This window comes from Drosophila kikkawai, chromosome 3L (genome assembly GCF_030179895.1).
Source record: "Drosophila kikkawai strain 14028-0561.14 chromosome 3L, DkikHiC1v2, whole genome shotgun sequence".
Taxonomy (NCBI): domain Eukaryota; kingdom Metazoa; phylum Arthropoda; class Insecta; order Diptera; family Drosophilidae; genus Drosophila; species Drosophila kikkawai.
This window is the reverse complement of record NC_091730.1, coordinates 22,702,807-22,729,319: the sequence shown is the minus strand read 5'-3', so window position 1 is coordinate 22,729,319 and position 26,513 is coordinate 22,702,807. Positions and strand designations below refer to the sequence as shown.

Sequence of the window (26,513 nt, the reverse complement as noted above, 5' to 3'; positions counted from 1 at the left end):
CGATCTCCGACTGCCGAGCACCGAGCACCGCCGCCTCCCCTGACGCACCTCAACTAAGCCCACTATACATGAACTACTCCTACGGCCAGCCAGCCAGCAAGCAAGCCACCTTCCCAACCTTCCCCATTCGCGCGCGGACCCTTCCTTCTCTTGGTATTAACACCGTATTATCGATTGATTTCGGGCACAAGCACAATCACAAGCACACACAACAAAAATCGATAAGCTTGGCCGAAGCCAAAATCAAAAATATTGTACAGTTCGGGGCTTGGCAGGGTAAGTTCAATGCTCACTCACTTTTAATTACTGGCAACTGCTCGGCCGTGAATTGTGCTTACGGCTAAATAAATGGCTTATTCAAAATACGCGCCCAAAAGCGCTGCACACATCTAAGAGCTAAATTCACCTTGGCTCGGCTCTCTCCTCCTGGATGTTAAGGCTCGGCTATAGCGGGTTGGATGCACTGGTTGATTCGAGTCTCGGGGACTTGGCGGAACCGCAAATGTTAGTTAGTTGGGTTTAGTTAATCATTGGCCACTGCCCTCCATTGAGAACGCCGAGGAAACCGTCCGACTTGGTGGACTGTGTGAGCTGTGAACTGGGGGAAAACTGCGCGGCGCGTCGTTGCGAGCTTTCGCGTTGCTTACCACCGAACGAATGAAATCGCAGTCGCCCCAGAAGGCACAGGACCAAAAGGACTCTCCTTCCAGCTGGCGAGAGAGACCAGAGAGAGTGAATGGGAGCTACCGAGACAGAGAGCGAGAGAGAGAGCAGCCCTCGTCGTCCTCACGTGCGCATTGTTATTGTTGTGGTTGGTTTGAAGTTGGGATACGACGAAGCGCGCGTAAAATTGATTTCCCCGAGAATATTGATTTTTGGCTTCGGTCGTCGGTCCTGCACTTAGTTGGCCTGCACCTCCGCCTGCGCTGCCGTCTCCTCCACCTTCTCTTCCTCCCCCTCCTCCTCTTCCTCCATGGGCTCCTCCTTAGTCGCCTCCTTTCCGGTTTCCCCTATTGCCTTTTTTTCCAGCTGCATTTGCGTGGCCGCCGACGTATCCTGCTTGAAGAGTTCCCGCAGAAACATGGTGGCATAGGCAGCAGAGGGCAGCGAGAACTCCAACAGGAGGGCCATGAATCTGGCCTCCTCCTCGGCGGGCTCAGGGGTAACGGGAATGCTTTTCAGTAGCTCCCAGTCGGAGGCTATCAGAGAATCCTCGGGCGTGTTGTACAGCCGGAAGCTCCACTTGAGATCAGTGGGCTGAATGATCATCTTGCGGTAGGCGCCACCTAGGGCGTACGTCTTCTCCTTGTGCTTCAGAAGATCCGAGGTAAGGCCCACCTCGGCTAGCATCTCCTCGTACCAGACGCCGCACTCGTTCGCCGGATAGGTAATGTCGTGTCCCGGCAGGGGCAGAACCACGTCGGAGAGGCGGAAGCTGCCGCTGGCAATGTCCTCGGCGGTCAGGGGACGCACTTTGCGCTTAAATACCGATTCCTCTTCGATGGTCTCGTCCTCCCCAAGAGTTTCTGGAAGATCTTCGGTATTTTCCTCTTCCTTTTGCTCCTTTTCTCCCGAGACCTCGTTCGGCTCCTCCTGATTTTGTTCCTGCTCCTGCTCCACATATACCAAATCTCCGGGAATCAGCTTCAGGCCAAACTCCTTGATCCTCCGAGAGGCAATCCTGTTGAAGACAAGGCTCTGGTAGGCATGTGGATACAGCATCAACATGTTCCTGGGTATCTGCCGCAGAGCTGAAGAGTAGTCCGACTCCCCGAATCTGGCCAATCCGTCCAGCAACTTCTTCTCGATGAACTTGTCGCCGTAGATCTGCGCTGCCGCCGCCGCCGAGTCGCGTTTTTCCCACCATTCCTCACGGATGGGACGCATAAACTCCACGTCCGAGTCGCGCGGCTTAAGGATCAGCTCGCAGGCGAGTTTATAATCACATTTCAGCAGGGCCACGCCCACCTCGTACGTGGGCACGCTGGCACTATTGCCGAACCGCTGCAGGCCGTAATAGTTGATGAAGCCCCGTTCCCGGAGCGATTCCAGGGCCACCTCGATGTCGCCACGCTTCACCTTGTCTACGTGACGCAGGGCGATGCGGAAACGGTTGCCCTGCAGGTCACCCAGCTTCAGGGTGGTGTTTCGGAAGGCGAAGTTGCCGATCTGCACGTTCCTCAGGGATCGGGCGGCTGCCACTATTTGATCCGGCGCCCGGCGCTTGATGCAGAAGTTCTGGGTGGTCTTGGCCCGCTTGTCTTTGATGCCGGCGTAGTTCACCTGCGAGGGTCGCAAGCTGTGGAGAAATCAGGACTTAATGATGGAAGCTCAGCTGGAATACTCCGCAGCAAAACTTACAAAAGCCGCGAGGCCAAAGTTGAGGCGACATCACTGGTAACCAGGTTAGTTTTGTGCACCAGGAAGCTCACGAATTCCGCGGGAAAGTTCCAGCGCTTGTCGCCTATTCAAAAATATAACCTTATTAACTGGAGCTCTCTCCATTCAAGTTGATTGCATACCGCGACCTCCCTTGGGTTTTAGGATGCGAATAATTTTCTTCTCCGCCAGCTGCTCCTTTGGCTCCGTCTGTTCCTCCGTCGGCGGTGACTTGGCCTGCTGCTGCTGCCCAATAGTCGTGGACACCAACTTTCCTTTGTACAACTGCTTTACCAGCTGGTGGACCTGACCGCGCCTTTCCTTATCCAGGCTGCTCACATCTATTTCCACCTTCTGTTCGCTCTTGGGATCGGTTTTCGAGTCGGCCAGGTCGGCTATTTCCTGCCACACCTCAGCACCAATTACCGCCTCCAGTTCCTTCCTCCACTTGGCCAGATCTTCTGGGTCCACCGCTGGAATTCCAGGCGATAGGTAAGCGCATTAGTGATAGGAAACATAGTCGAAATACACACGTTCGATGGCCACCTTTGGCACGGTGAGGTCGTTCAGCTCCAAGACCCTGCCCTCGCTGTCAATCTCGTTCACGTGGAAATCCGAGAAGCGCGACTTAAGGATGCCAGTGAATCCTGGAGCGTCTGGATTTGTGAACTCCGTGATGCCCACCTGATTCTCGAGCAACACGGTCTTCTGCTGCGGCGGAGCTCTAAAAACAACAAAATAAAAGCCGGTAAGTACTTGTAGCTCATGTTTAAAGTCGAACACTTCACTTGTTGCGCTGACCCCCGTTCTGGGGAGGGCGATCCCGTTTCTGGCCACGCCAGTTGCTCTTGTTGTAGGGCCCGGAGTGGTGGTTCCGGCGTCCTCTGCCCCGATCCTTGCCCATTTTTATTCAAATATTAAAAGAAAAGTTGTGTGCCAATCAAAATCCACGTTTCGCACAACAAATGAACGTGGTCGCGTTTTAAAGTGACCTTTTGTTTTGTATATTTAAATTGGGCGGTATTTTTAAAAGCTTTAACTATAAAATATAAACCACCAAACAAAATACAAATTAATTAATAGTTTAAAATATAAATAAATACATCTGGAAATTGAAATATATTTATCAGAATATTTGAATTTTTAAATCCAACAGCAGACTTGGTATTTTTTGCAGCAATCTGTTAAGCATTTTCCTGTTTCCACGCACGGCCACACTAAAACACGTAATAATTACAGTACAAAGGAGTTTTTTTAATTTGTGTTAAAAATTGAAAAATAACCCAAAAGAGGATCACCAACGTTCAGTTATATTAATCAAGCGACTAACAAAATGCTGCCGCACCTAAGCGCAGACGAGGGCCTGCCGTCCGTGACGCGGAAAGTGTACATTAATCCCAATTTCCAGATGGCCCGCACGGCGTCTCATCTGCTGCAAGGCCAAACTGCGCATCAGCTGCCGCCCTTTCAGGCGCCCCCGCTGCCGCCACAGTACCCGGCGCCCGCCATCCACATCAATCCGCACTTTCTGCAGCGCCAGCGGGCCATGTACGAGCAGTTCCAGCAGCAACAGCAGCAGGAGTTCCTGCATCAACAGGTCTCCGCTGCGTACTATAAACAGACGCCTCCGTTGCCAGTAATTTCCGTGCCAGCCACACCACCTCCCCCACAGGCCAAGATAATCAGCAAGGCGAGCACGTGCCTGGTGCGTAAGGCTCCGGTAAAGGCCGCTGCTCCCCCACTAGTACCTACTCCTCCCGTGGTTGCTTCCTCCCGCACCCAGCCACCCTTGGTCAGCATTTCCAAGCGAAAGATTGTGCGCCAAGGAGCTGTGACGGCTGTTCCCGCCCCTCAGACACCTGTGCCGCCTGCCAAGCGCAGCCAGTACAAGTTGGTGCGATCCATATCACTGACCTTTACTCCCTTGGTCAAGAAGCGGCGGTCGCTGCGGGAGTTCGTGGGACAGTACGCCCTGAGACGAACCAACGAAGATGCGGAGCCAAAGAAGAAACTGAGGTAGGAACTATTGACATAGTGGCCATTAAAGTTGTGCGGAGATAATGTCATATATTGGTTGCTTTTTACTCATTTTACGCTGGAATAATATTCCTTCCACGTTCAAGATCGCTTTATGAACTATATGTGCAGTTGTTTAATTATCTTGCAGATCCGAGCAACAGCTACTTAAGCTGGGCGTTAACAAGTCCCTCAGTATGGTCAGCATACATGGCGTGATGTACAGGAAGATATCGAAGAACAAGTTAACGAAGCTGGATGCCAGGACTGCGGCTCCCAGGACTCTCAAGCCACCCTTGTCTGGACGGGCGCTGTTCGTCAGCGGAAACAAGTTCATACTGGATCCATCGGGCTGCCGTCTAACCAGGGTTTCATCGTCTTCAACTCCGCGACTACCGTCAGCTGCTGCTGCACCACAGATGAGCGTGAATCGCACCATGATCCGGCGCATCGATATTGGTGGCCTCACGTATGTGGCCTCGCCCAAGACCCAGAACGTCTTCATTCGTACCACGAATCACTTGTCGAGGGCCCATCTGATCACCGCCAGGCAGAGGAGTTTGACGCTGCTGAACAAGTCGCGGGTGAAGACCAATGTGCCTTGTGCCATCTACCAGAAGCTGGGCAAATGTGCTGCCCACAGTCGCGGCAAGTGTCGCAAGCTGCACGATCAGCGACAGGTTGCCATCTGTACCAGGTTGGTCCCAAGTCACACGAAGAGTGCTTACCTTTCGATGGCGTCCCCAAAACTGTTTCCATTCTCTCCCTCCTCTATTCACAGCTTCCTGCGCGGCGAGTGCTCCAATCCGGACTGCCTGCTCTCGCACAACGTCACGCTGGAGAAGATGCCTGTCTGCCGGTACTTTCTGCGCGGTGTCTGCGTCCGCGAGGATTGTCCGTACCTGCACAAGAAGCTCAGCCGCAAGGCTGGGATCTGCATTGACTTTGTGCGCGGCTACTGCCCGCTGGCTGCCGAGGTAAGTTGGCTTAGCCATCCCTCCGAAGGTATCCTATTAACGCCTTAATCTTTCAAGTGCAACAAGCGTCACGAATTCGCATGCCCGGAGCTGGAGCGCCAGGGAAAGTGCGAGTTGTCCAAGTGTGTGTTCTGTAAGAAGGCGCCATCCAAGCGTTTGGTCAAGTCGCGGCCCATGACTGTTATTCTTAAGGTTGCTAAGACCGAGAAGACCCAGAAGAAGGAACTGGAAGACAAGGCTGCTGACGTTCCCAGTAGCTCAAGGTACTTCAGATGCGACGGTGACCAGGCGAAAAGTCCCAAAGACGAAAAGGAAAGGAAGGAACCTCTGGAGGAGAAAGATGAGGAAGCGGAAGACCCGGCGGAAACCGAAGCCACTGTCGGAGTGCTCAAGCGCCCAACCCTGGGAACGCTGCCCGCTTTCATTCCCCTGGGCGACGGCAGTGAAGAGGATTGATAGAGCAACTGTTCGGAGACTTGGACCCAACGTTTCAGGTACAAATAATTTGGTTAAGTATCGTTATAGCGTAGCGTTTAATCTAAGCATTATTTTACTAGCTTAATTTCTACATTCAAAATAAAGACCAATATATTTGCATAAGATCTCGTGATGTATTTGATTTTGCGGGAATTTGACAAACTAATTTTACCTAAAACTGGGATAATCCTAATTTTTAATCTTTTTTCCTTTGGTTTTTAATTTAAGGGGTATCAAATTTCCTTAGCCAAATTTTCGAACTTAAGGAACTCTCCAATACTCTTTCCTTAAGCAATGTTTTCCACCACTTTATTAAAGTTTTTCACCTTTTGTAGAACTATAGTTTGTGGAGACTCGGAAGTCTGGCAACGCTGGTCACTCGGACCGAAAAATCTGGCAAATAGGTTTTTTTTTAGCTGTTTATATTGGGCAATCCAGCCTCACATCACTGGTTCGTAAGCTAGATTTTGGTTCGGCGCTGCGCATGCGCACAGTTTATATTCCGATCGCGACCGTCCTCCATTTCTTTCTGCGTACTTTGCGGCTATTTTCAACTCAAAGAAGTGAAAAAACAACAAAATTAAGTAATTAATATTAAATGTAAGAAAGAAGTGCCTTGTGTTTTTGTGTAACGGTCAGCCAAGTGGAGTAATTGCGGCAAAAGTGGTTATTCACTTAACAAAGGCGAAAGGCGGTTCGGTAAAAAGAGTTTGTTAATAACGAGCCCGAAGAGTTGGCAGCAGAAAAGAAGACGGTCCTTCTGCATATAAATAAACTTAAAAATTACTCTTTCAAAGGCTAGTTTAGTTTTTATACGACTTTAAAATTTGACACCTGTGGTTACCTGTTATGAACAAACAAAACGCGGCAACAACAACCAGTGAGTGCTAGTGTGTGTGTGTGTCGCGGTGGCTGTTGCAAAAACAACAAGCTTAATGTAAAGTTGCGAAAAATGCGGGGTAAATGCTGGGAAGCTTTCGGCAAAACGGCCTTTGAACTCGATCGAAGATATTTACCCATGCTGCAATACCACTCTCTCTCTCTCTCGGTCTCTTTCTCAGCCAAAAATCCAGGCCACAAGCATATTTTCCAGGCAGGCATTTTTCCAATGTGTTTGTGCACTTGCTGTAATTTTTTCAAAATGTTCTCGCTCTGTGCATTCCTAAGTAAATGCTACTAATAAAAAAAGAGAGAGAACTGAAAAAGAGAAGAAAAAAGGAAGGCAATCCGAAGATTGGCCGTTTCCAGCAAAAGAGATGAAAAAAAAGTTGTTTGACTTGTTTGACCCGTGTGCAAGTGTGTGCCAGTGCTGTGTGTGTGTGTCTGCGTGTATGAGTGTGACTTCTGCTTCTTCTTCACCCCGTTCTTCTTCTTCTTTGGACCTTGTTGTTGGCCAAGTCGTATTCTACATAAATTACTAACCAAAATGACACATAAGAGCCATAAAAATGAATTTTTAATTTATGCTGCGCCCAAGAAAAGCACGAAATACAACAACATAACGGCGTCTGCTTCAGATTTTATGTAACGCAGCAGCAAAAAAAAAAAAAAAAAAAACAAACGAAACGCAAAACCTCGCGAATAATAAGATAAAAACGATATAACGGTCACTCGCTGATCACCGATCGTCGATATATGGTTAATTAGTGATAATCATTTGCTCTAATTCGCTATAATTACACTTTGTGCGGCACAATTTCACCCATTTAATTGATTAAAAAATTCCAGCAGCCTGTGATAAAACAAAGCGAGAAACAATCATAAAATAAAACAAAGAAAAGAAAAGAAGCCACCGAAAGAGATTGGAGAACAAAGCCGAGTTTCCAGTCCCCAGATTCCACATTCCATGGTGAGTGGGGGGCAGCATACATTAATTCCCATAAATTCCCAACGAAAGTCTCGACCGAAAATGCTTAAACTCGAAATTTATGTGACAATGGCATTAGGGATTCAAATCTCCGGCACGAAATAATTACATTACTTTTTATTTTCATTTAATAATTTGCATAATTGGGCCCCAGCTCAGAGATCGCTCTGGGGTTTCCTTGGCCGACTTCCACGTCGCGGTGGGTCGTGCCCGTCCGTCGAACGGTACTCGGCGGCGGGTCTAACGGGTCGCGCAGGAAAGCTGAAGAATTGAGGGAATCTATGGGAAGAGCCTTCCATTTATAGTTTGACCCATCTGCTCTTTTTCCCATGGTGCCAATTAAGTTAACGAATATTTAGCATTTATTGGCAGGGTTTCCCCTGCCTTTCAATTCAAGGTTGATGTTTCGATAAGAAGGAGTATACAATATATTTGTCTTTATTCTGATTTTAGTTGGGGTATTCATTTAATGAAAATCGGATGACTCTATCATATAGTTGCCATAGGAACGATCGCTAAATGTATAGAAAAATGTAAACCGTAAATGAAATTACTTCTTTTTTTACCACGGAACATATAAAATAATGTTTTATTACCTAGAAGAATCAGCTGAAGTTCGGCTATGCTATATATACATATATATATATATATATATATATGCTATATAAATATACCAAATGGAATGTCAATGGGTATACAAAAGACTCAGGAAACGAACTTGTTTTAATAACAAATCTACAAGTGCAGGGATTAACGTTGGTTTTTTTTATCAATTAGTTTAAATTTAAAAATTGTTAAAAACTATTTATTTTAATTACTAAATTGAAACATTTGCCAAATGCAATTATTTTCTTTTATGGAAATCCCATGGAAATACAAAAGACTCAGGATACGAACTTGCAGCGGGTGCGTCATGTCGCCCGAGAAACGGTAATCCGGATAACGGTGTAGCCTAGAACAGGGGTGGGGTGTTTGAGCGGTTGAGGGGTGACAAAGCCCGGGAAGAGCATGAAGCCAGAGCCGGCCACTTTCTAGTCGGACCCGCTGCGCTTTAGTCTAATGATGTCAATTACATCGTGCCACTCGCATTGCGGGCAACAAATGCATGCCGTGCTTATAAGGCAGCAACAATGCGGCCTGCCACAGAAACAACTGCAAACAGCGGCAACTGCAACTGCAACTGCAACAGCAGCAGCAACTACGACTGCAACAAGTGACTGCGACTTTGGCTTCATTAAAATTGCTATTCGTTTGGCCAGCCTGCATCTTTCTTCTTTCCTTTTTCTATCCAATGCTGTTTCCATGTTGCGCCAACAGGGAAATATGTACGAGCATCCCATCCACTCCGTATGTTTCTCTGCCGGCCAGCAATTTTAATGAGTTTTTAAGAAATTGTACAAGATGCCTGTTACGGCTGCGAAAACGCAAGGCGCACTAAAAACATAAACACCTTTTAGCCGTCGCCACCACACATCTCATGTTGTGTGATTAATTTAGTCGCCGATTTGTTCGTTAACAAGTGTCCAATGTGTGGAAAAAGACGCGGCCGTTTAAGGGGAAAGTGACAGCAATGAAAACCCTGGGAAATTCAATTGCGAACAGTGCTTGTAATTTCCGAAGAAAGTATAATAAATTAAATTTGCATAAGCATTGTACATATTACTTGAAAGTCTTGTAAGCGAAAATGCTAACAGAGGTAGAGATTTTTCAGCTATACTCACATCCTACAAAGATTTAAATGAGCATTAAGTACAATAATCCTTGGCTCTTTATAAGTTCTTATTATATGCATTATACCTCCACAGTTTATTTGTGCAAAATGCACCTCTCTCAAGGGCCCTTCATCTTATAAATTTATTAAACATAATAATTTATGACTCAATTTTTGCACTGAGGCCGCTTAAAATATATTTTCGGCCCCGGCACCGGCACAAGAAAAGCAAAAAAAAAAAAATTTGAACCAAAATCGGTGCTGTCACGCCCACGTCTCATGTCTGGGGGCTATAAGGGAAGAGAGTCGGGGGTATGGGGCTGGGCCGAGGTCTCTTTACGCCCAATTTGTCACACATTTCAACAGGTTACGAGATGAATCTCAGATCGGGATGGAAGCGGTGGTTGAGGGCATTATCAAAAACCGGGCAAAGAAGACGTTGACGATGACGCTGGGACGCAGTCTGGCCGCAGATCATGGGCTGGGAACCGAGGATCGAGAATCGAGAGTCGGGTATATGGGTCTGGGTAGGCGTTTTTGGTGTGGAATTTTCGGGCATACCTGGCGGGCCTCATGAAGCGTGAGGAATTCCCTCTCCGCTCCGCACCGCGCCGTGCCGCTCCTTTCCCTTTGCTTGTTGTCCTTTCTAAGTGAAAAATTATGCAAAAATGTTTCACTTTAATAGCGGAAATCATTTATAGAAGTTGTAATAAAGCCCCAGCATGGTCGCTGGACCAACGGTGGTCATGTTTTTCGGTTCGGTTCGGTTGATGCGGACGAGTCCTCCGCCTCCTCCCATTGCCCTGGGGCTGGGTTTTGTGCTCGTTAAACGACCGCCAACGTGGCCGAGTGCAAGAATGTTGCCACACTTTGTGGCCGCGACAGTGGCGTGGCGTGTCGGGACGGGAGAGAGGGGACTCTGGCCTCCCCCCGTCAAAGGAGTCTGAGTTAAGGCAACTTTAGTCAACGCTAATGACCTGACAAAAGCAATTCTCGTCGGCATTTGTTGACTTTTGGGCGCAAATAAACTGTGAGAGTTCATTAGTGACAGAAAAGATACTATGCCTTATTTGGAGCAATAAAAAATGTGTTTCCCCAATCGCGAAACATGGTAAAAAGAAATAACAAAGCTCGTAAAAAGGCCATGCTAACGCGACATTAATATGTGAATCAATGGGTTCTTTAGGAAATTTATAAATGGTTATTTATCAAATGCCTAGTAGGGGAAATTTATGTTTCAGCTGGGCTTTATTATTTCATTACCATTCTTTTACACATAAATAGTATTTTTACCATTAAATAAAAGAAAAACCTCTATGTATCCCTTTAGAAAATGTAATATTAATATTAATATTACAAACAAATCCAGGCAGAAAAACAGCAAATTGCTGTAATAATCATTAGTGCTATTTTTCCTCTGGATTTCCACAACATTTTTCATACACATGTCTCAATTTCGCAAAAATTTGTAAGAAATACAAAAGACTTAGGACACGAACTTGCAGAAATTTCAACAAAAACTAACAGAGAAAGAAAATACTCAATCAAATCCGAATAATTCGCTCATTTGAAAGTCTTGATCCAGTGTTGCTGCTGTTGGCATTTCACTGGATCGCACACGGTCGCGATAAAAACCTGGGACCAAGTACAATTATAAAACCATTAAGGCATCCAAATTAGCTCATTTGCTATGAAACCGGGCATCATAATCGTTAAAAACCGAGCCGCGCCGAGCCGAGCAGTCGCTGAAACGAATGATAATTGTGCAAAAAGCGCGCAGAGCCAGAGAGAGAGAAAATAACAAACACAGCCAATAAAAGTAATAAAAGCAAACTGTTAAAAGTGCCGCCACACAGAGGCTGAGCAATTGATAAGCGCTTTATGACAGCCGGCTGAATGCATTACGGTTTATGCGTTTTTTTATGCCTATTTATTGGATATTTGCCAGAGGATAGCAGTGAACTGAGTGCACGGTACCACCAACGATCATAAAAATTTCGCAAAGCGAAACATAAATGCGCGAGACAAATTCCTCGAACAACTGTGCACTCAATAAAATTTGATTCTGCAAATTCCGCAAAGTCCACCAGGCCGAAGTATGCACTTTTGCATTTTCAATGCTGATGGTTTGTCCTTTTTTCACTGTCCAGTGTCAGGTATTTTATGTATACTTTATGGTTCAGGTATAAAATTAATGAATAAATATATAGTTTATATCACATAACAATGATAAGATCTTGCGCAACCAGATCCATTACACTAGCATGCTTCTTCAACTAAACTATCATTAAGCCTTGGGAAACCTCTTGTTAAGTATTTTGTTAAACATTTTCCTGAAATAAATCTGATCTTCTCTTGCTGCCACAAGGAGCCCTCTGGCTCATTAGAATTCCAGTGCAGTTTTCCTTCAAATCAATTCAGGGGGAACGCACTACACCAAGGAGGAATAATGGGAATGGCGACTGCGGTTTCCCCAGGCCTGTCACTCAGGTCTCTTGTCATTCGGCCTAACATTTCAATTAATGCCGTATCTATGGCTTCTGGCCAACAATGGAAACCTATTAAGAGACACACACGCAATTTCCACATGAGAGGCAGAGACCGGATCGTATCGGATCGCGTCTGCGAGGCTGCGAGTTTCCGCTTATGAAAAAAGAGGCTTTAATTGATTTTGGCCAACTTCGGTTCGGGATTTTAATTACGGCTTCTTGTTTGCTTTAGCAACTTTCTCTAGAAGAGCAGTTTGCCGGCTACCGCAAAGCCAATTAAATGATAACAAATTCGAAGGGAAGAGGCGGCCACCACCACCACCTTTCCCGATGCCGTTGATAGGCAGGCGCCGCTGGCAAGTGAATGGCGCAATCAGACTCACCCGTTCCAGTGCCGACACCGAAACCCGTATCCAAACCGAGACAGAATTCTCGCCGAGCTAAGGCCACTGTGCGAGAAGCTGTCATAGGGGCAAAAAAAAAAAAAAAAACTAAAAAGAACAGATGAGGAGGGAAGGGGGCTTTGGGGATCGCACAAATTTATGGCCACATTCAATTGTCAAGTTTATGTGACTGCGGCTGAGGATCGGCCAATATTTGCATAAGAGGCGTCGACATCGTCCCTGGTTTCTTCCCTGTTCCCTAGAATTCTCTTTCTGGCATTTGAAAGTCTCATTGTCTGGGCTTTGTTTCGCAAACCGCTCTATAAATAAACACGATCTACCACCGTCTTTTGTTTGCAGACAACGAGCGATCCGAGGGCGCCCTAATGACTCTTCGCTGGCACACAAATGACGAATTATGAGAACCTTATAAATTTGCCATTAAACTTTAATGCAAATAATCACGCCGCCAATAATAATGAGAACAATGCCAAAATTGCCGTCGCTGGCGAGCAGCTGCTGAATAAGATGTCGCAGCGGGATTTCTCCGAGGTAAGTCGAGAGGCGAAAGGAAATCGAATTATTGTTCAATTATTGCTTTTGGGAAGCTGCCACACGGCTTCCAATCCCCTGACTCCCCCACCACAGCAAAAAAAAAAAAACAGCAACAAAAAGAGAAATATACAAAAACATGTTTGCCGGCCAAGTATTTCCAGTTTGCAGTTCAAACACCATGACAATTATTTATGGCCTTCAAATATATAAAACTTAATCATGCATTACGCTCCCCAAAATTTAACAAAGAAGAGATGAGATGAGGCAAAGACATAAAGATAATCAACTACACTTGGAAGAAAGGGGGGATCAAACGAAATAATAGTATAGCAAAATATTTATATAGCAAAATATTATGTAAACATCTCTCTTAAATAAAATCTAGAAAAAATAATTTGTTTAAGCCCTAAAAAAAGTTAAGTCAAAAATTAAGCAAAACAATATTTTAGTTACACTTGAGTAGTAATACCTAAGTTATGGATCATCGCTAAACAAGCAGAAAAGCTGTAAAGAAGTAAAACTTTAAACTTTTTAAGCCAAGTAAGAAAATTCTTGCTCGAAATAAGATGAGGTAGAGTTTTCTGCAAGTGCAGGCAATACAGGAAAAAAACAATCAGAGGCAATAATCAAAATGATGGCAAAATGATTTCAATGTTGATTAACTCAGCGGCAAGACTACAAAAGGGCTTAGCTACAAGACCAAATTAAACAAAAGCCCAACAGAGCAGACAGAGATAAAAATGCCAAAACGCAAAACCTCGGCGACTCGACGACTGTTGTGGACTGCGACTAACCCCCCAGCACCATCTTCTGACCCTGACTCTGACTCTGGAGTTGGAGTTGAGGTTGAGAGTAGTCTGGGCCCGGCCCTTTCATCATATTCCGCGCTGTCATGTCATGGGCAAGAACAAAAAAGATCCAAGCGATCCAAGCACAACAACATCAGGAACAGACGACAACGTCAACGATGTTGGATAAGTTTCTGGCGCTGTCTCCGAGACGGACCAGTCCGGAATCCACAATCCCAGAGTCGAGACCCCTGCGGCCTGTCTCGCTGACTGACTGCCTTTCGAGTGTCCCTGTCCCCGATGCTCCCCAATGCCCATCCCTTCCCTTTGGCAGCTAGACGGACGATAGGAAGTGACCATTCGAGATTCTCTGATCGGAGAAGCGTGGCCAGGAATTTCGGAGAGGGGAAACAGCAGCCAAATGAGTGCATAAATTCCAGACTAATGTCGATTTCGATTAAGGCCTAAATATACGAATATTTAGGGCTTACTTAAAAGGTGATGTGAGGAGATAGGCATGCGAAAGGTATACACAGCATTAAGGGTAAATAAATAAACAGGAATGTTTGGAGAATCTTATAATGCCACAGTAATAATATAATCACTATCAAACCCTTGGAATCATTTAAGTGTAACTTTTGTTCTCTGAAATTAAAAGTAATTACCCATTAGCCTGGAATTATACCCAAAGACTCATTTAAATTATTATTCTAATTTAATTTCCTGCAACGCTCCAAGGCAAGTTGCAAGCTTTTATTTAAATAATTGTCTGCTGGAAATTATTTTATAACCCAACTTAAAAAACACAATTTAGGAAAGAATACATATAATAGCATATAAAACCCAGTCAACTCATAAATCCTACCCTAAAGTTTAGAGCCTAGACCTACTAAAACCAAGAATTAAACGTCTGAAGATAATTTCCCAAAGGTTGACTTCTTGTCTGTCTTTAGAAGCGGATAATCCGGGATTAGCCTCATGGCAAAAGCGGATCACAGACAATAGTGGCAGAGGGGATCTCGGGGAGGAATATAGAGGGAGTTTCGGAGTCCGCAGCTAATTATTTTATTACGCGTTAAATTGCAACAAAATTCTCAAGTTGAGCGCAGAACATGCCAATGTGCGCCACAAGCAATCGTGAAATTGTTCGCATTCCAATGCGACGGACAGACTTTATCGAAGCTGCTCTCTTGGCCAGCCTCTGGGGCTAAGACAAGCACACACTCTGGCAGGCTCTAAACTTGGCCAACACACACACACACACTCGCCAAACTCTCCACTCACACACACTCGAAAGCACTCCATGGTTCCAGGCAACCGCCCGAGTGCATCTATGGGTGCCACTTTTTGCCTTGCTCCGCGTTTTTTTACTCTTCTGTTACCCTTACAGAAGGAACTTTAAATTTGTCAAGACATTTGTAACAGTATCAAGTTATTAATCAGCATCAACAGGCAAGTCGATCTAGACTTGTCTATCTGGTCTGTCTAGGTTTTTAGCCGATTTACAAGTTCATCTTTTGTGTAAGAAAATAGAAATAACTTTAAAATCTGTCAAGACATTTTTAACAGTATCAAGTTATTGAGGATTACTTTTGATCAGGATCAACAGGCAAGTCAATCTAGACATGGGTAGCTGTGTTACTAGTTTTTAATCGATTTACAAGTTCTTCTTTTCAGTCCACGAATTAGTCTAATATAACGATTGGAAAAAGCCTGATTACTGTAAATGACTGCATATAGTTGTGGCTTTTTCAAGGTGCTACCCTGTGAATAAAAATATTTATCATAAGATGGTAATTTTTCTACAGAAGCTTTCTTTCAGGTCTATCTATAAATTTAATTAAAATTAAACACAAGAGCAGGACTTAAAGGGTATTTACAATTTGGTTTGCCTAAGCTACCTTCCTGTTAGTTTATTTTATTTTACTTTTTTTTCGTGTTGGGCGGACAGCCAACAAACGGCGACCAGTTCTCGAATCGCAGGTTTTTCTCTGGCATTCCAGAATTCCACCGCCGACTTCCTTTCTCTCTCTCTATCTCTATCTCCGCCTCGATCCCCTGTTTCTCCCTTTCGCGTTGCATAAAATTCTTGGCCGTCTTCTCGACTATTTTCTAAGATGCTGCTGCTGTTGCAGTTGCTGTTGCGCCGCAGTTGCTGCTGCCAATTTAGCTGGAATTGCTGGAGCGAGATGGCAAGCGTATCACTTTACATGACTTCTCTATGTGCCATTTGGGCGCCAATTCCTAAATTGACACAGGTCCAGAAAAATGGGAAGCAAAAGGGCAGAAAATGTTCAAAATCTGCGGAAATAAATGTCTGATAAAAGGAACGAAAAGCAGTTAATTAGTAGACAGAAAAAGATACAACAAATGAATACCATTTGTAGTTGAAAAAAGGGAAGGACTTTCTTTAATAATTATTTAAATATATTTATATGTTTGTTTACTTATTAAATTATATTTGATTTAAAATTGTGCAATTAGTTAATTTCAATTTAATTTCATTAGCGCTTAGTAAGCTCTAGTTTTAATCAGCTTAATTTAAATCACATAAATCGGATTAAATTCAACAAATAAATAATAAATAGAGAATTGACAATATGCAAAATTACACAAAGATCAATAACTTTATAATTTTCGAAATTAACAAAATTATTAACACTATAAGTGCAAACTTTTTAGGTTAATCCAGAAAATCAAAGAAAAACTGTCCATATTTATAGCCTCATTATAGCCACTTTCAAAGGTCTACTTTTCGTGGAGGGAATTACAAAATGTATACATGTATAATTATTCCCTCGACGTATAAAGGTACCTTGAAGAAATGCTACCCATCTGTCATCACTGGATCTCTAAGCTCTTGTCCAGCATTCCCACAGTTTGGGCTTATCCTAAGCCATCGACATTCCGCTTCGAGTTCCCCTTAACTCCGTCCGACTGTCTGCTATTATTATTATTATTATTTTAGTTGGAGGGTGATAACATCTGCTAATGCCATTCCGTCGGCGCTCCCTTCCTGCCGGAGATCTTCGCCGGTCGTTTTTGAGGGCATGGGCATGTTTCTCTCCCTCTCTGTGCGTGTTTATTTGACTTTGAGTTTGACTTTAGCTCCGACTTTGACCATTGGCAGCCGTTCCGCAATCTCGTCTGCAAGATCTACTCGGCTAGCACCGCCAACGCGGATAGGACTCGGTGTTCTCTCCTTGATACCCTTTCCTAAGGCAAAGGCTTTTATTTCTGCTTAAGATTGAGGGTATTTTGTAAGTCGATCATCCAAGTCAGTCTGCCTTACCCGTTTCGTTTGGCTTCGATGTTTTCTTTTTGGTAACGCCCTCTTCATTTGGGGCTTATCGCTGAGGTGTAGTCCGTTGCGGGCTTTTATAAGCGGCATAAAGCGAAAATTGCGTTCTGCATCTGTCAGATACTTTGTTGCTGGCTGATTTATTCGCGAGGCCAGGTTCAGCCACAGCCTCAGTTCCAGCTTCAGGTTCAGGCGCAGGTCCAGCTTGTCCCGGCCAGAAGGCCAATCTAAGCACGTTATCCGTAACTCACGCCCCGCCAGCGACAGCAGCCACATCAGGAGGGGCTGCATCAGCACTTGCCTGGCCACGTTTCCTGGCCAAGGACTGGCCGTGGCAGTGGGACTCGGTCGCCGTTTCGGTGGCGGCCTAATGCATTTGCATACTCATTGCATTTAATTGCTTCAAAAAATATGTAAAAATTTCCACGTCGTTGTCACGGTCTCGTCTTGTCTCGTCCCTGCAATGACCGTGACCATGGCCTATCCTCTGCCCAAAAAGGCCTCGGCTCTAGTCGCGGCTACTGATTCACCACCAGTCGTGGCTCAGTTCTTGGGCCACGAATTCGTGGAATTGCTTCCGCATTTGACGGCCAGCGAACAGGATCGGGAGCTGTGGAGCTGTTGGAGTTGAGGAGCTGAGATCTGGGAGCGAACAGCAGTTGGCCGGGAAACGTGACTCGGTGGCCGCATACCTGTGTTCCGAGGGCTGGCGACTTAGCCGCGAAGCTGGTGCGTCGGCATTTAACATAATTACAACCCAGTGTCGACCGCACAGTGGGTAAAGGTACAAAAAACAATGGGATATATCGAGCATATTTGGTAGGGAACAACTCTGGATCACAGAAACTTTGATTATTTAAAGTGAAACGAAGGGAGAAACTTTGCAAATATTAATTACATGCTATCTCTTAGATAGATATTCTTTTTCCACAATCCATCTTATTTCTTCTCTTCTATTTTTGGATTCAATAATTATAATTTGTTTTGCTCATGGGGGTATATCGCACTGAATTAAGTAGTAAATATTCTTTAATTTTTAAAACAATTTAGGTTGTGGTTTTTTCTGTAATGCATCTGAAAATACTTACCTTAAACCACTGTGCTTCCCAATAACTGCGGCAGATGTGCAATCATCCAGACGCTTTCCTCAATTCTCGCTCCTCTGCGAATTCCCCGGCACAGTCATTTCTCCGCCTGCCCCTGGAGTTATCCACTTTTCCACTTCTGTACAGTTGTGTTTATTGCTCTACTTAGGCCATCGCACTGCGGAATGATCCTCCACCCTATTTTCCTCCCAGAAATATCGCCCAAATCAAAGCGTATTCTAATCAGCATCAAAAATTCAAGTTTGACTGGTATTCCTTCAAGTGCAATCCATAATTTTGATCTTCTATAACTCCTTAGCTCCTATGTATATCTATCAAATTACTCTCCATGCTTAAATCCAATCCATCCTTTCTTGACTCTTCCCAGAACGAGCCGGAATGCACACCGGAGCTGCCCGCCGCGAACCGTGCTCTCTTCCTGGAGAAGGTTCGCCAGTCGAATGGTGCCTGCCAGAGCGGTGACTTTGCCACGGCGGTGTTGCTTTACACGGATGCCCTGCAGCTGGATCCCGGAAACCACATCCTCTACAGCAATCGATCGGCGGCGCTACTTAAACAAGGTCAGTTCGCGGCCGCTCTGCAGGATGCTACGCAGGCGCGGGACCTGTGTCCGCAGTGGCCTAAGGCTTATTTCCGCCAAGGCGTTGCCCTCCAGTGTCTCGGTCGCTACGGCGAGGCTCTGGCCTCCTTTGCCTCCGGCTTGGCCCAGGAGCCGACGAACAAGCAATTGATGGGTGGCCTTGTCGAGGCCTCATTGAAGAGTCCACTGAGGACGGCGTTGGAGCCAACACTGCAGCAGCTGCGCACCATGCAGCTACAGGAGTCACCGTTCGTGGTCAGCTCGGTGGTGGGCCAGGAGCTGCTCCAGGCTGCCCAGTATCCGGCGGCGGTGTCAGTTCTCGAGGCTGCCCTGCGGATCGGCAGCTGCTCTCTGAAGTTGCGCGGCTCCGTGTTCAGCGCCTTGAGTTCCGCCCACTGGGCTTTGAATCAACTGGACCAGGCCATCGGCTACATGCAGCAGGATCTGGCGGTGGCCAAGTCTTTGGGTGACACGGCAGGCGAATGCCGGGCGCACGGCAACCTGGGCTCCGCCTACTTCAGTCAGGGTGCTCACAAGGAGGCGCTCACAGCCCATCGCTACCAGTTGGTGCTGGCCATGAAATGTAAGGACACTCAGGCGGCAGCTGCCGCCCTGACCTCGCTGGGCCACGTGTACACGGCTAGCGGGGATTACCCCAATGCACTGGCCTCCCACAAGCAGTGTGTGCAGTTGTTCAAGCAGCTGGGAGATCGGCTGCAGGAGGCCCGGGAGATCGGCAACGTGGGAGCGGTCTACTTGGCCCTCGGCGAGTGTGAAGCGGCCCTGGATTGTCATTCGCAGCATCTGAGATTGGCGCGCAAGTTACATGACCAGGTGGAGGAGGCCAGGGCCTACTCCAATCTGGGATCTGCTCACCATCAGCGACGTCAGTTTACCCAGGCGGCAGCGTGTCACGAGCAGGTCCTGCGAATCGCTCAGGCGCTAGGCGATCGCTCCATGGAGGCGGCCGCCTACGCCGGATTGGGTCATGCAGCGCGCTGTGCCGGTGATGCCAGTGCGTCCAAGCGGTTCCACGAACGTCAGTTGGCCATGGCGCTGGCCGCAAGGGATAAGCTTGGAGAGGGCAGAGCCTGTTCTAATTTGGGAATTGTCTACCAAATGCTGGGCTCCCACGATGCGGCTCTTAAGCTGCACCAGGCTCATCTGGGCATCGCCCGATCCCTGGGTGACAGGACAGGCATGGGACGGGCATACGGAAACATGGCAAGGATGGCTCACATGGCCGGATCCTATGAAGCGGCCGTAAAGTACCACAAGCAGGAGTTGGCCATCAACCAGGCGATGCATGATCGCAGTGCGGAAGCCACCACCCATGGCAATCTGGCGGTGGCCTATCAGGCTCTGGGCGCCCACGATGCCGCTTTGACCCACTATCGAGCCCACTTGGCCACGGCCAGATCGCTGAAGGACACCGCCGGCGAGGCCTGCGCCCTGCTCAACCTGGGTAACTGTCTCAGCGGGCGGCAGGAGTACGAGGAGGCGGTGCCGCACTATGAGAGCTATCTGATGCTCGCCCAGGAGCTGGGCGACGTGACCGCCGAGGGCAAGGCGTGCCACCTGCTCGGCTATGCCCACTTTTGTCTCGGCAACTTCCGAGCGGCCGTGCGGTACTATGACCAGGATCTGGCCCTTGCCAAGGATGCCCAGCACAGGCCGAACATGGGGCGAGCCTACTGCAACCTGGGACTGGCTCACCTGGCGCTGGGACACACTGCCGCCGCCTTGGAGTGCCAGCAGCTGTTCCTTGCGGTGGCCCACGCCACCAACCAGCTGCCGGCCAAGTTCCGGGCGTTGGGCAACATCGGAGACATCCTCATCCGAACGGGGTCACACGAGGTAAATTACATATCCGGGAATATATCTTAAGATTCCACCTACACTCAAATGCTATCCTTTCCAGGAGGCCATCAAACTATATCAACGACAGCTGGCTTTGGCCCGAGCTGCTGGCGATCGATCCATGGAGGCAGCTGCCTGCGGAGCCCTGGGCTTGGCCCATCGACTGATGCGGCGCTGGGACAAGGCGCTGGGGCATCACACCCAGGAGCTGACGCTGCGCCAGGAGTTGGGTGACTTGTCCGGTGAGTGCCGTGCCCACGGTCACCTAGGAGCCGTACATATGGCCCTCTGCAGCTGGACAAACGCTGTGAAGTGTTATCAGGAGCAACTGGAGCGGGCGCAGGAGCAACGTGATGCGGCAGTGGAGGCGCAGGCTCATGGAAATCTGGGAATCGCTCGACTCAATATGGCCCATTACGAGGCAGCTATTGGCTGCTTGGAGGCCCAGCTGGGCACTTTGGAGCGAGTGTCCCTGCCGTCCACTCAAGCGGATCGAGCAAGAGCCTTGGGACACCTGGGCGATTGCTATGCCGCCCTGGGTGACTACGAGGAGGCCCTGAAGTGCCATGACCGGCAGCTCCAGTTGGCGTTGGGTCTGACCAGTCATCGGGATCAGGAGCGCGCTTATCGGGGATTGGGACAAGCTCGCCGGGCACTGGGCCAGCTGCCGGCCGCCTTGGTTTGCCTCGAGAAGCGTCTGGTGGTGGCCCACGAGCTGCACAGTGCGGAGATCAAGGCCCTGGCCTACGGGGACTTGGGACACGTCCACGCCGCCCTCGGGAATCATTCGCAGGCCTTGAACTGCCTGGAGCATCAGCGGGAGCTGGCACAGGGTCTGCAGGATCGTGCCCTCGAGTCGGATTCCATGTGCGCCCTCGGCCAAGTCCAGCAGCGTATGGGTCAACATGCGGCGGCCCTGGACCTGCACCAGAAGGACCTGCAAATCTGCACAGACCTGGCCGCTCCAGCGCTCCAGGCCAGAGCCCTGAGCAACCTGGGATCGGTGCACGAGTCACTGGGTCAGCAGGCCGAAGCCCTCAAGTGCTACGAGAGGCAGTTGGAGTTGAGCTCAGATCGGCTGGGCAAGGCAATGGCCTGCCTGGCACTGGGGCGTGTTCATCATCAGCTGGAGCAGCACAACCAGGCCGTGGAGTATTTGCGGCAGGGATTGGCGAGCGCTCAGGCAATGGGAAAGTCCGAGGAGGAGGCCAAGATAAGACATCAACTAGGTGAGTGAGCACGTGAATTATTTCTTACCATATGAATAACACCTACTATATATATTCTTTGTCCAGGTCTTGCTCTACGCTCCTCTGGCGACGCCGAAGGTGCTCACCTCCAACTGGAAACCGCTGCCCAGCTACTAGAGTCTGTGCGGCACGAGCAACGTAGTCCGGAGACCCGCCTGGCTCTCTACGATCTGCAGACCAGCTGCTACCACCTCCTGCAGCTCCTGCTGGTGGGCTTGAATCGCAACGAGGACGCCCTCGTGGCAGCCGAGCGGTGCAAGGCTAGAGGTGGAGCCGATGCCGTCAGCGGGGAGAGCAGCAAGGCCCCGCTAGCGGACAGCGAGACCATCCAGGACACTGTGAACCGGGGTCGCATGCCCGTGCTCTACTACAGCCTGGCCGGGGAGCAGCTGTTCGCCTGGCTCCTGCAGCCGCAGGCCGGGATCGTGCGCTTCCACGCTGCTCGCATCGATGCTCAGAGCCTGCAGCTGCCTCTTTCGCTCAGCGAGGAGGAGGAGGAACTGGAGATGGAGCGGGAACTGGAACGGGAACCGGGTGAGGAGCGACCCGATGGCTTGCTGGAGCGCTACGTGAACATGGTGCGTGACAATCTGGGAGTCAACTCGCAGAGCCTCCTCCACGAGGGTGATGGAAGTGGCTGGCGAGCCAGCACGGAGCAGCTGCTAGAGGATCTGCCCGGAGCTGGTGGTTCGGGCGGTGGCGGCGGTTTCCTGCGAATGGTAAGCCGGAACCAGCTGCTCAACTCGTCAAACTACTCGCTGAGCTCGCTGTTCTCCCTGGGATCGGTTGGCGGCTCGGTGGCCAGTCTTCAGGGCTCCACGCGATCCGTGGGCAGTCGCAGCTCGCGCAGAGCTCCGGCTCTGCCCGCCTGGCGAGGTCCCTCCTGCCTGCACACTTTGTACAATCTGCTGCTGGCTCCCTTCGACGATCTGCTGCCAGCGGGAGGACCCGCAGCCAATAGACAGGGCAGGAGGGAGCTAGTCTTGGTTCTGGACAGCTCTCTGTACCTAGTTCCCTTTGCCATTCTGCGCGCGGCTCGCGAGGATGGCGAGTATCTGTCCGAGCGCTGTGCCATCTTGACGGCTCCCTCGCTGCAATCGCTGCGTGGTCGTCCGAAGCCCCGTCGGGACAGAGCTCGTCCGCCCAAGGCCCTGGTGGTGGGCGGTCCTCGAGTCCCGTCCACTCTCGCCGAGCGCTGGGGTTGGGCTGGAGCCGAGTCCCCCGCCGCCTTGCAGGAGGCCGCCATGGTGGCGGATATGCTGCAGGCCACCGCCCTGGCTGGCTCCAATGCCACCAAAGAGTCCGTGCTGGCCGAGCTACCCTCCGCCGAGTGCGTCCACTTTGCAGCTAATCTCAGCTGGCAGCTCGGCGCTGTGGTCCTCAGTCCCGGCGACGTGGTCACCGCCGAGCAGCAGCAGCAGAAAGAGCCACATGAGCCGCAGCTAGCGGACTTCACCCTGGCGGCGGGAGAACTGCGTCACCTTCGACTCAGCGCCCGATTGGTAGTGCTTAGTTCGTATCATTCCGTTGAACCCATCACAGGAGCCGGAGTGGCCCATCTGGCAGGCGGTTGGCTGATGGCCGGAGCCGGCGCAGTGCTCATCTCTTTGTGGCCCGTTCCGGAGACGGCGGCCAAGATTCTGCTGCGCGCCTTCTACTCTGCATTGTTGCAGGGAGCCCGGGCAGCTCGGTAAGCAGTCTTTGGATGATTCTACGATCTTGGAATGAAAATTAATTTATCTGTTTCAGCGCCTTGGCGGAAGCCATGCAGACGGTGCAGCACACCAAGCACTTTGCCCATCCGGCCAACTGGGCGGGATTCCTGCTGGTGGGCAGCAACGTCAGACTGTCGAACAAAGTGGCCCTGGGCCACGCCCTATGTGAGCTGCTGCGGACGCCTGAACGATGCCGGGATGCGCTGCGCGTCTGCCTGCATCTGGTGGAGAAGAGTCTGCAGCGGATTCACCGTGGCCAAAAGAACGCCATGTACACCACCCAGCAGAGTATCGAGAATAAGGCGGGTCCGGTGGCCGGCTGGAAGGATCTCTTAATGGCAGTGGGCTTCCGTTTTGAGCCGGCTGCAAACGGGATCCCGTCCAGCGTATTCTTTCCGCAGGCGGATCCCGAGGAGCGGATGTCGCAGTGCTCGGCCAGCCTCCAGGCCCTGCTGGCTCTCACCCCGGCCACGCTCCAGGCGCTGGCCAAGTTGGTGCACGTGAACAGTGCCGAGTATGCCGACGATGTGATTGCCGTCATGCGCAACATCCTGGCCCAGTTCCCGGGCTCCAATTCCATCTCCAGCACGAGTTCCATCAAGACGGATATGATGGCGCCGGAGTCCTGCTTCATTGAGATGCCGCTGAGCGTGCGTCTGTGGCGAGTGGCCGGTTGCCATGAACTGCTCGCCTCCGTGGGCTTCGACCTGACGGAAGTGGGCGCCGACCAGGTGATCCTGCGAACCGGAAAGCAGGCCAACCGTCGCCACTGCCAGTTTGTGCTGCAGGCACTGCTAGCCCTGTTCGGTGAGTATTATTTTTGCTTCATTAAACTTTATATTTATATTTTAATTAAAAATTCAGATACTCGCGAGGCGCCCAAGAACCTGGGCATGGACCCGGACTCAGCCCACAGCAGCAGCTGCGAGTCCCTGGCAGACCCAGAGATGGATGTGCCACCTGTGCCGCCTGCAGCCACCAGTACGCCGTCCGTGAACGGGGCCACTAAGGCTCCGCTGCCACTGCATCCGCGCAGCGCCTTCATCTCGTACGTGCGACGTCGTGGAGAACCGGACGGCGGGCGAACTGAAGCCATCGGCAGTGGTGGGGCAGGAGGAGGAGGCGGAGGCTTGGACTCCAGCTTGGCCAACACCACCGACAGCGAGCACTCCCTTTCCGATGGATATGCCACCCAGCCAGGAGCCGGTCTCTCCAACCCTCGGTTAGGCTATGCCAGCATGAGAGCTCCGGTGCGAGTGTCCCGACCGGGAGGTGGAGGCGAGAGTGACGCCGCCTTTACGCCGAGTCCGCCAGTGACCGACCCTAGCTTATCGCTGGCTTTGGCGCATCAGACGCGCATCAGGAGCCTGTACTCAGCGACCAGCTCCGCTGCTACAGCTCCACCGGCGACGGCAACAACCATGAGCCGACGACCGGACAGCTCCAGCTCAGCCAGCAGCACCACAGACTGGGAGAGTTCGGGACATGCTACGGTCCTGCGGCGAGGAGCGATGCCGCAGCAGCAGCCTCCATTGCCACCCCCGCGTCCACCTACTTACCACAACCTGGGGGTGGGAGCCGGCGGGCGCAGCAAGCCGAAGATTAAGCTGGGAAGCGCCCAAAGCTCCCTGGCCGCTCGGGTTAACAAGGAGCACGCCCTGTTCATGGACCGTCTGAGTGTGCGGACGGAGCTGAGTGCGCCCGGAGGCAACGCCCTCTGCAGCGGATCCGGCAGCAGGAAGCCCCTGGCTCTGCCCGAGGAGGAGGAGGTCTCCAGCGTCGCCTTCAATCCCTCCAGCCTGTACTTCTCGCAGTCAGATGCCGATCTGCTCAGCGAGCCCAAGCCGGAGGAGGTTCCGGTGGCGTCCAAGTCGAGTGCCAAGTGCCTGCAGGACAGCATGATGCGGCACATAACCCGCGAACTGACCCCCAGCATCTCGGAGTTGTACCACGAACGTAACCTGGGCCTGGGACTGGCACCGCCGCTGTCGAAGCTGCTGCTGAGTCCGAACTATGAGGAGCAGGAGGTGGTCAGCCTGGGTGAGGGCTGTCCGCAGTCCGGATCTGGCCTCAAAACCCTGGTGGATGCTGTCAATGAATTGGAGCTGAGCGGCAGCTCTTCCGGCGCCACCATGCCCACTGTTGTGGGCGGCGGAGGCAATGAGGTGGAAGGATCCTCTGCACCCGCCGCGGAAGACACCTGCCCCATTTGCGGGGAGCACGCAGATGTCATATGCCGTTGCAAGGCTGCCACCATCCAGAAGAAGAGCATCCTCAAGCCCTGGCTGAGCAATGTGCCGGCCAGCAGCCTGGTGCAAGCCAGCGAGCTGACCACGGCGGATATTCTGGAGCGACGCCTGGAAATCCACAGTGCCAACTCTACGGGAGCTCCCCCCTTTGCGGTGGATCTGTGCCGGCGCGATGAGGGGGACGGACGATCTGTTGCGGATTCGCAGTGTAGCAGCAACTACAAGCGGGTGCTGGCCAGCGCCACTGGGGGAGGAGCAGTCAGTCTGGTGGGGATTGGAAGCGAAGCGGAGCCACAAAGCGCCCCTTCGGCGGCCACTTGCTCAGCCGCCCGGCTGGTCTAGACCTTAGACCTTATATTTTAAATAATTTATTTGTGCACTTATTTATTATCATTGAACGCATATTTTATGGATAGTTTATGGTCGTAGTCAAGCCACTGATTAAAATGTATTTCATTATTAAAACAAGTCTGTAATTTAAGGTCACCCTAAGCTAATAGATATTGTATTTTATTATGACGTAGCGAAAATAAACTGTTGTACTGTAATATATTTGAAAAAACTCTAGTTGTTTTTAATTAAGGAACTAAAGCTCTAGGAAATTTCATTATCTCAAAAAGGGCTTTCACTAAGAGTTTACTAAATTCCGGTTGTCCTTTTCCCTATTAAGAGGGGGGTATAATTAATTCGGTACAAAACGAGTTACTTTTCAAAACCATTATTTGGCGAAACGGCTATTTGTAGCTCATTAAGGGGGTCTTCTCATTGGGCAACTTTTTTTTTCGATTTTTTTTTTTTTCATTTATTTAT

The 26,513-nt window shown here is 49.7% G+C and overlaps 3 protein-coding genes across 3 annotated transcripts; 2 read left to right on the top strand and 1 right to left on the bottom strand.

Annotated features, from left to right (window-relative positions):
• Positions 1 to 268: 268 nt before the first annotated feature.
• On the bottom strand, positions 269 to 3,447 carry Pus7 (pseudouridine synthase 7). Its single transcript, XM_017170878.3, has 5 exons — positions 3,168 to 3,447; positions 2,913 to 3,103; positions 2,523 to 2,852; positions 2,362 to 2,464; positions 269 to 2,299 (listed from the first exon to the last, which is right to left on the bottom strand). The coding sequence occupies exons 1-5, from the start codon at positions 3,281 to 3,283 to the stop codon at positions 901 to 903; spliced, it is 2,139 nt and encodes a 712-aa protein (XP_017026367.1). The 5' UTR covers positions 3,284 to 3,447; the 3' UTR covers positions 269 to 900.
• Positions 3,448 to 3,592: 145 nt separating this feature from the next.
• Positions 3,593 to 5,963, top strand: ZC3H3 (Zinc finger CCCH domain-containing protein 3). The gene is made up of 4 exons (XM_017170961.3): positions 3,593 to 4,395; positions 4,547 to 5,092; positions 5,177 to 5,372; positions 5,430 to 5,963. The coding sequence occupies exons 1-4, from the start codon at positions 3,713 to 3,715 to the stop codon at positions 5,826 to 5,828; spliced, it is 1,824 nt and encodes a 607-aa protein (XP_017026450.1). The 5' UTR covers positions 3,593 to 3,712; the 3' UTR covers positions 5,829 to 5,963.
• Positions 5,964 to 6,349: 386 nt separating this feature from the next.
• LOC108077532 (tetratricopeptide repeat protein 28) lies at positions 6,350 to 26,206 on the top strand. Its single transcript, XM_017170913.2, has 8 exons — positions 6,350 to 6,449; positions 7,578 to 7,698; positions 12,660 to 12,851; positions 18,417 to 20,486; positions 20,551 to 21,718; positions 21,785 to 23,429; positions 23,489 to 24,261; positions 24,319 to 26,206. Exons 3-8 carry the CDS (start codon positions 12,708 to 12,710, stop codon positions 26,043 to 26,045), a joined length of 7,527 nt encoding a protein of 2,508 aa, XP_017026402.1. The 5' UTR covers positions 6,350 to 6,449; positions 7,578 to 7,698; positions 12,660 to 12,707; the 3' UTR covers positions 26,046 to 26,206.
• Positions 26,207 to 26,513: the final 307 nt, after the last annotated feature.

Bases quoted from the DNA above. Each gene is read 5' to 3' on its own strand.
- Pus7 (XM_017170878.3), bottom strand. From the start codon at position 3,283: ATGGGCAAGGATCGGGGCAGAGGACGCCGGAACCACCACTCCGGGCCC. The intron at 2,853-2,912 runs GTGTGTATTTCG...CTGGAATTCCAG, and splicing joins GCCAAAGGTGGCCATCGAAC to CGGTGGACCCAGAAGATCTG. The intron at 2,465-2,522 runs GTATGCAATCAA...ATTTTTGAATAG, and splicing joins AAAACCCAAGGGAGGTCGCG to GCGACAAGCGCTGGAACTTT.
- ZC3H3 (XM_017170961.3), top strand. From the start codon at position 3,713: ATGCTGCCGCACCTAAGCGCAGACGAGGGCCTGCCGTCCGTGACGCGG. The intron at 5,093-5,176 runs GTTGGTCCCAAG...CTCTATTCACAG, and splicing joins CAGGTTGCCATCTGTACCAG to CTTCCTGCGCGGCGAGTGCT. The intron at 5,373-5,429 runs GTAAGTTGGCTT...TAATCTTTCAAG, and splicing joins ACTGCCCGCTGGCTGCCGAG to TGCAACAAGCGTCACGAATT.
- LOC108077532 (XM_017170913.2), top strand. From the start codon at position 12,708: ATGACGAATTATGAGAACCTTATAAATTTGCCATTAAACTTTAATGCA. The intron at 12,852-18,416 runs GTAAGTCGAGAG...GACTCTTCCCAG, and splicing joins CGCAGCGGGATTTCTCCGAG to AACGAGCCGGAATGCACACC. The intron at 24,262-24,318 runs GTGAGTATTATT...TTAAAAATTCAG, and splicing joins GGCACTGCTAGCCCTGTTCG to ATACTCGCGAGGCGCCCAAG.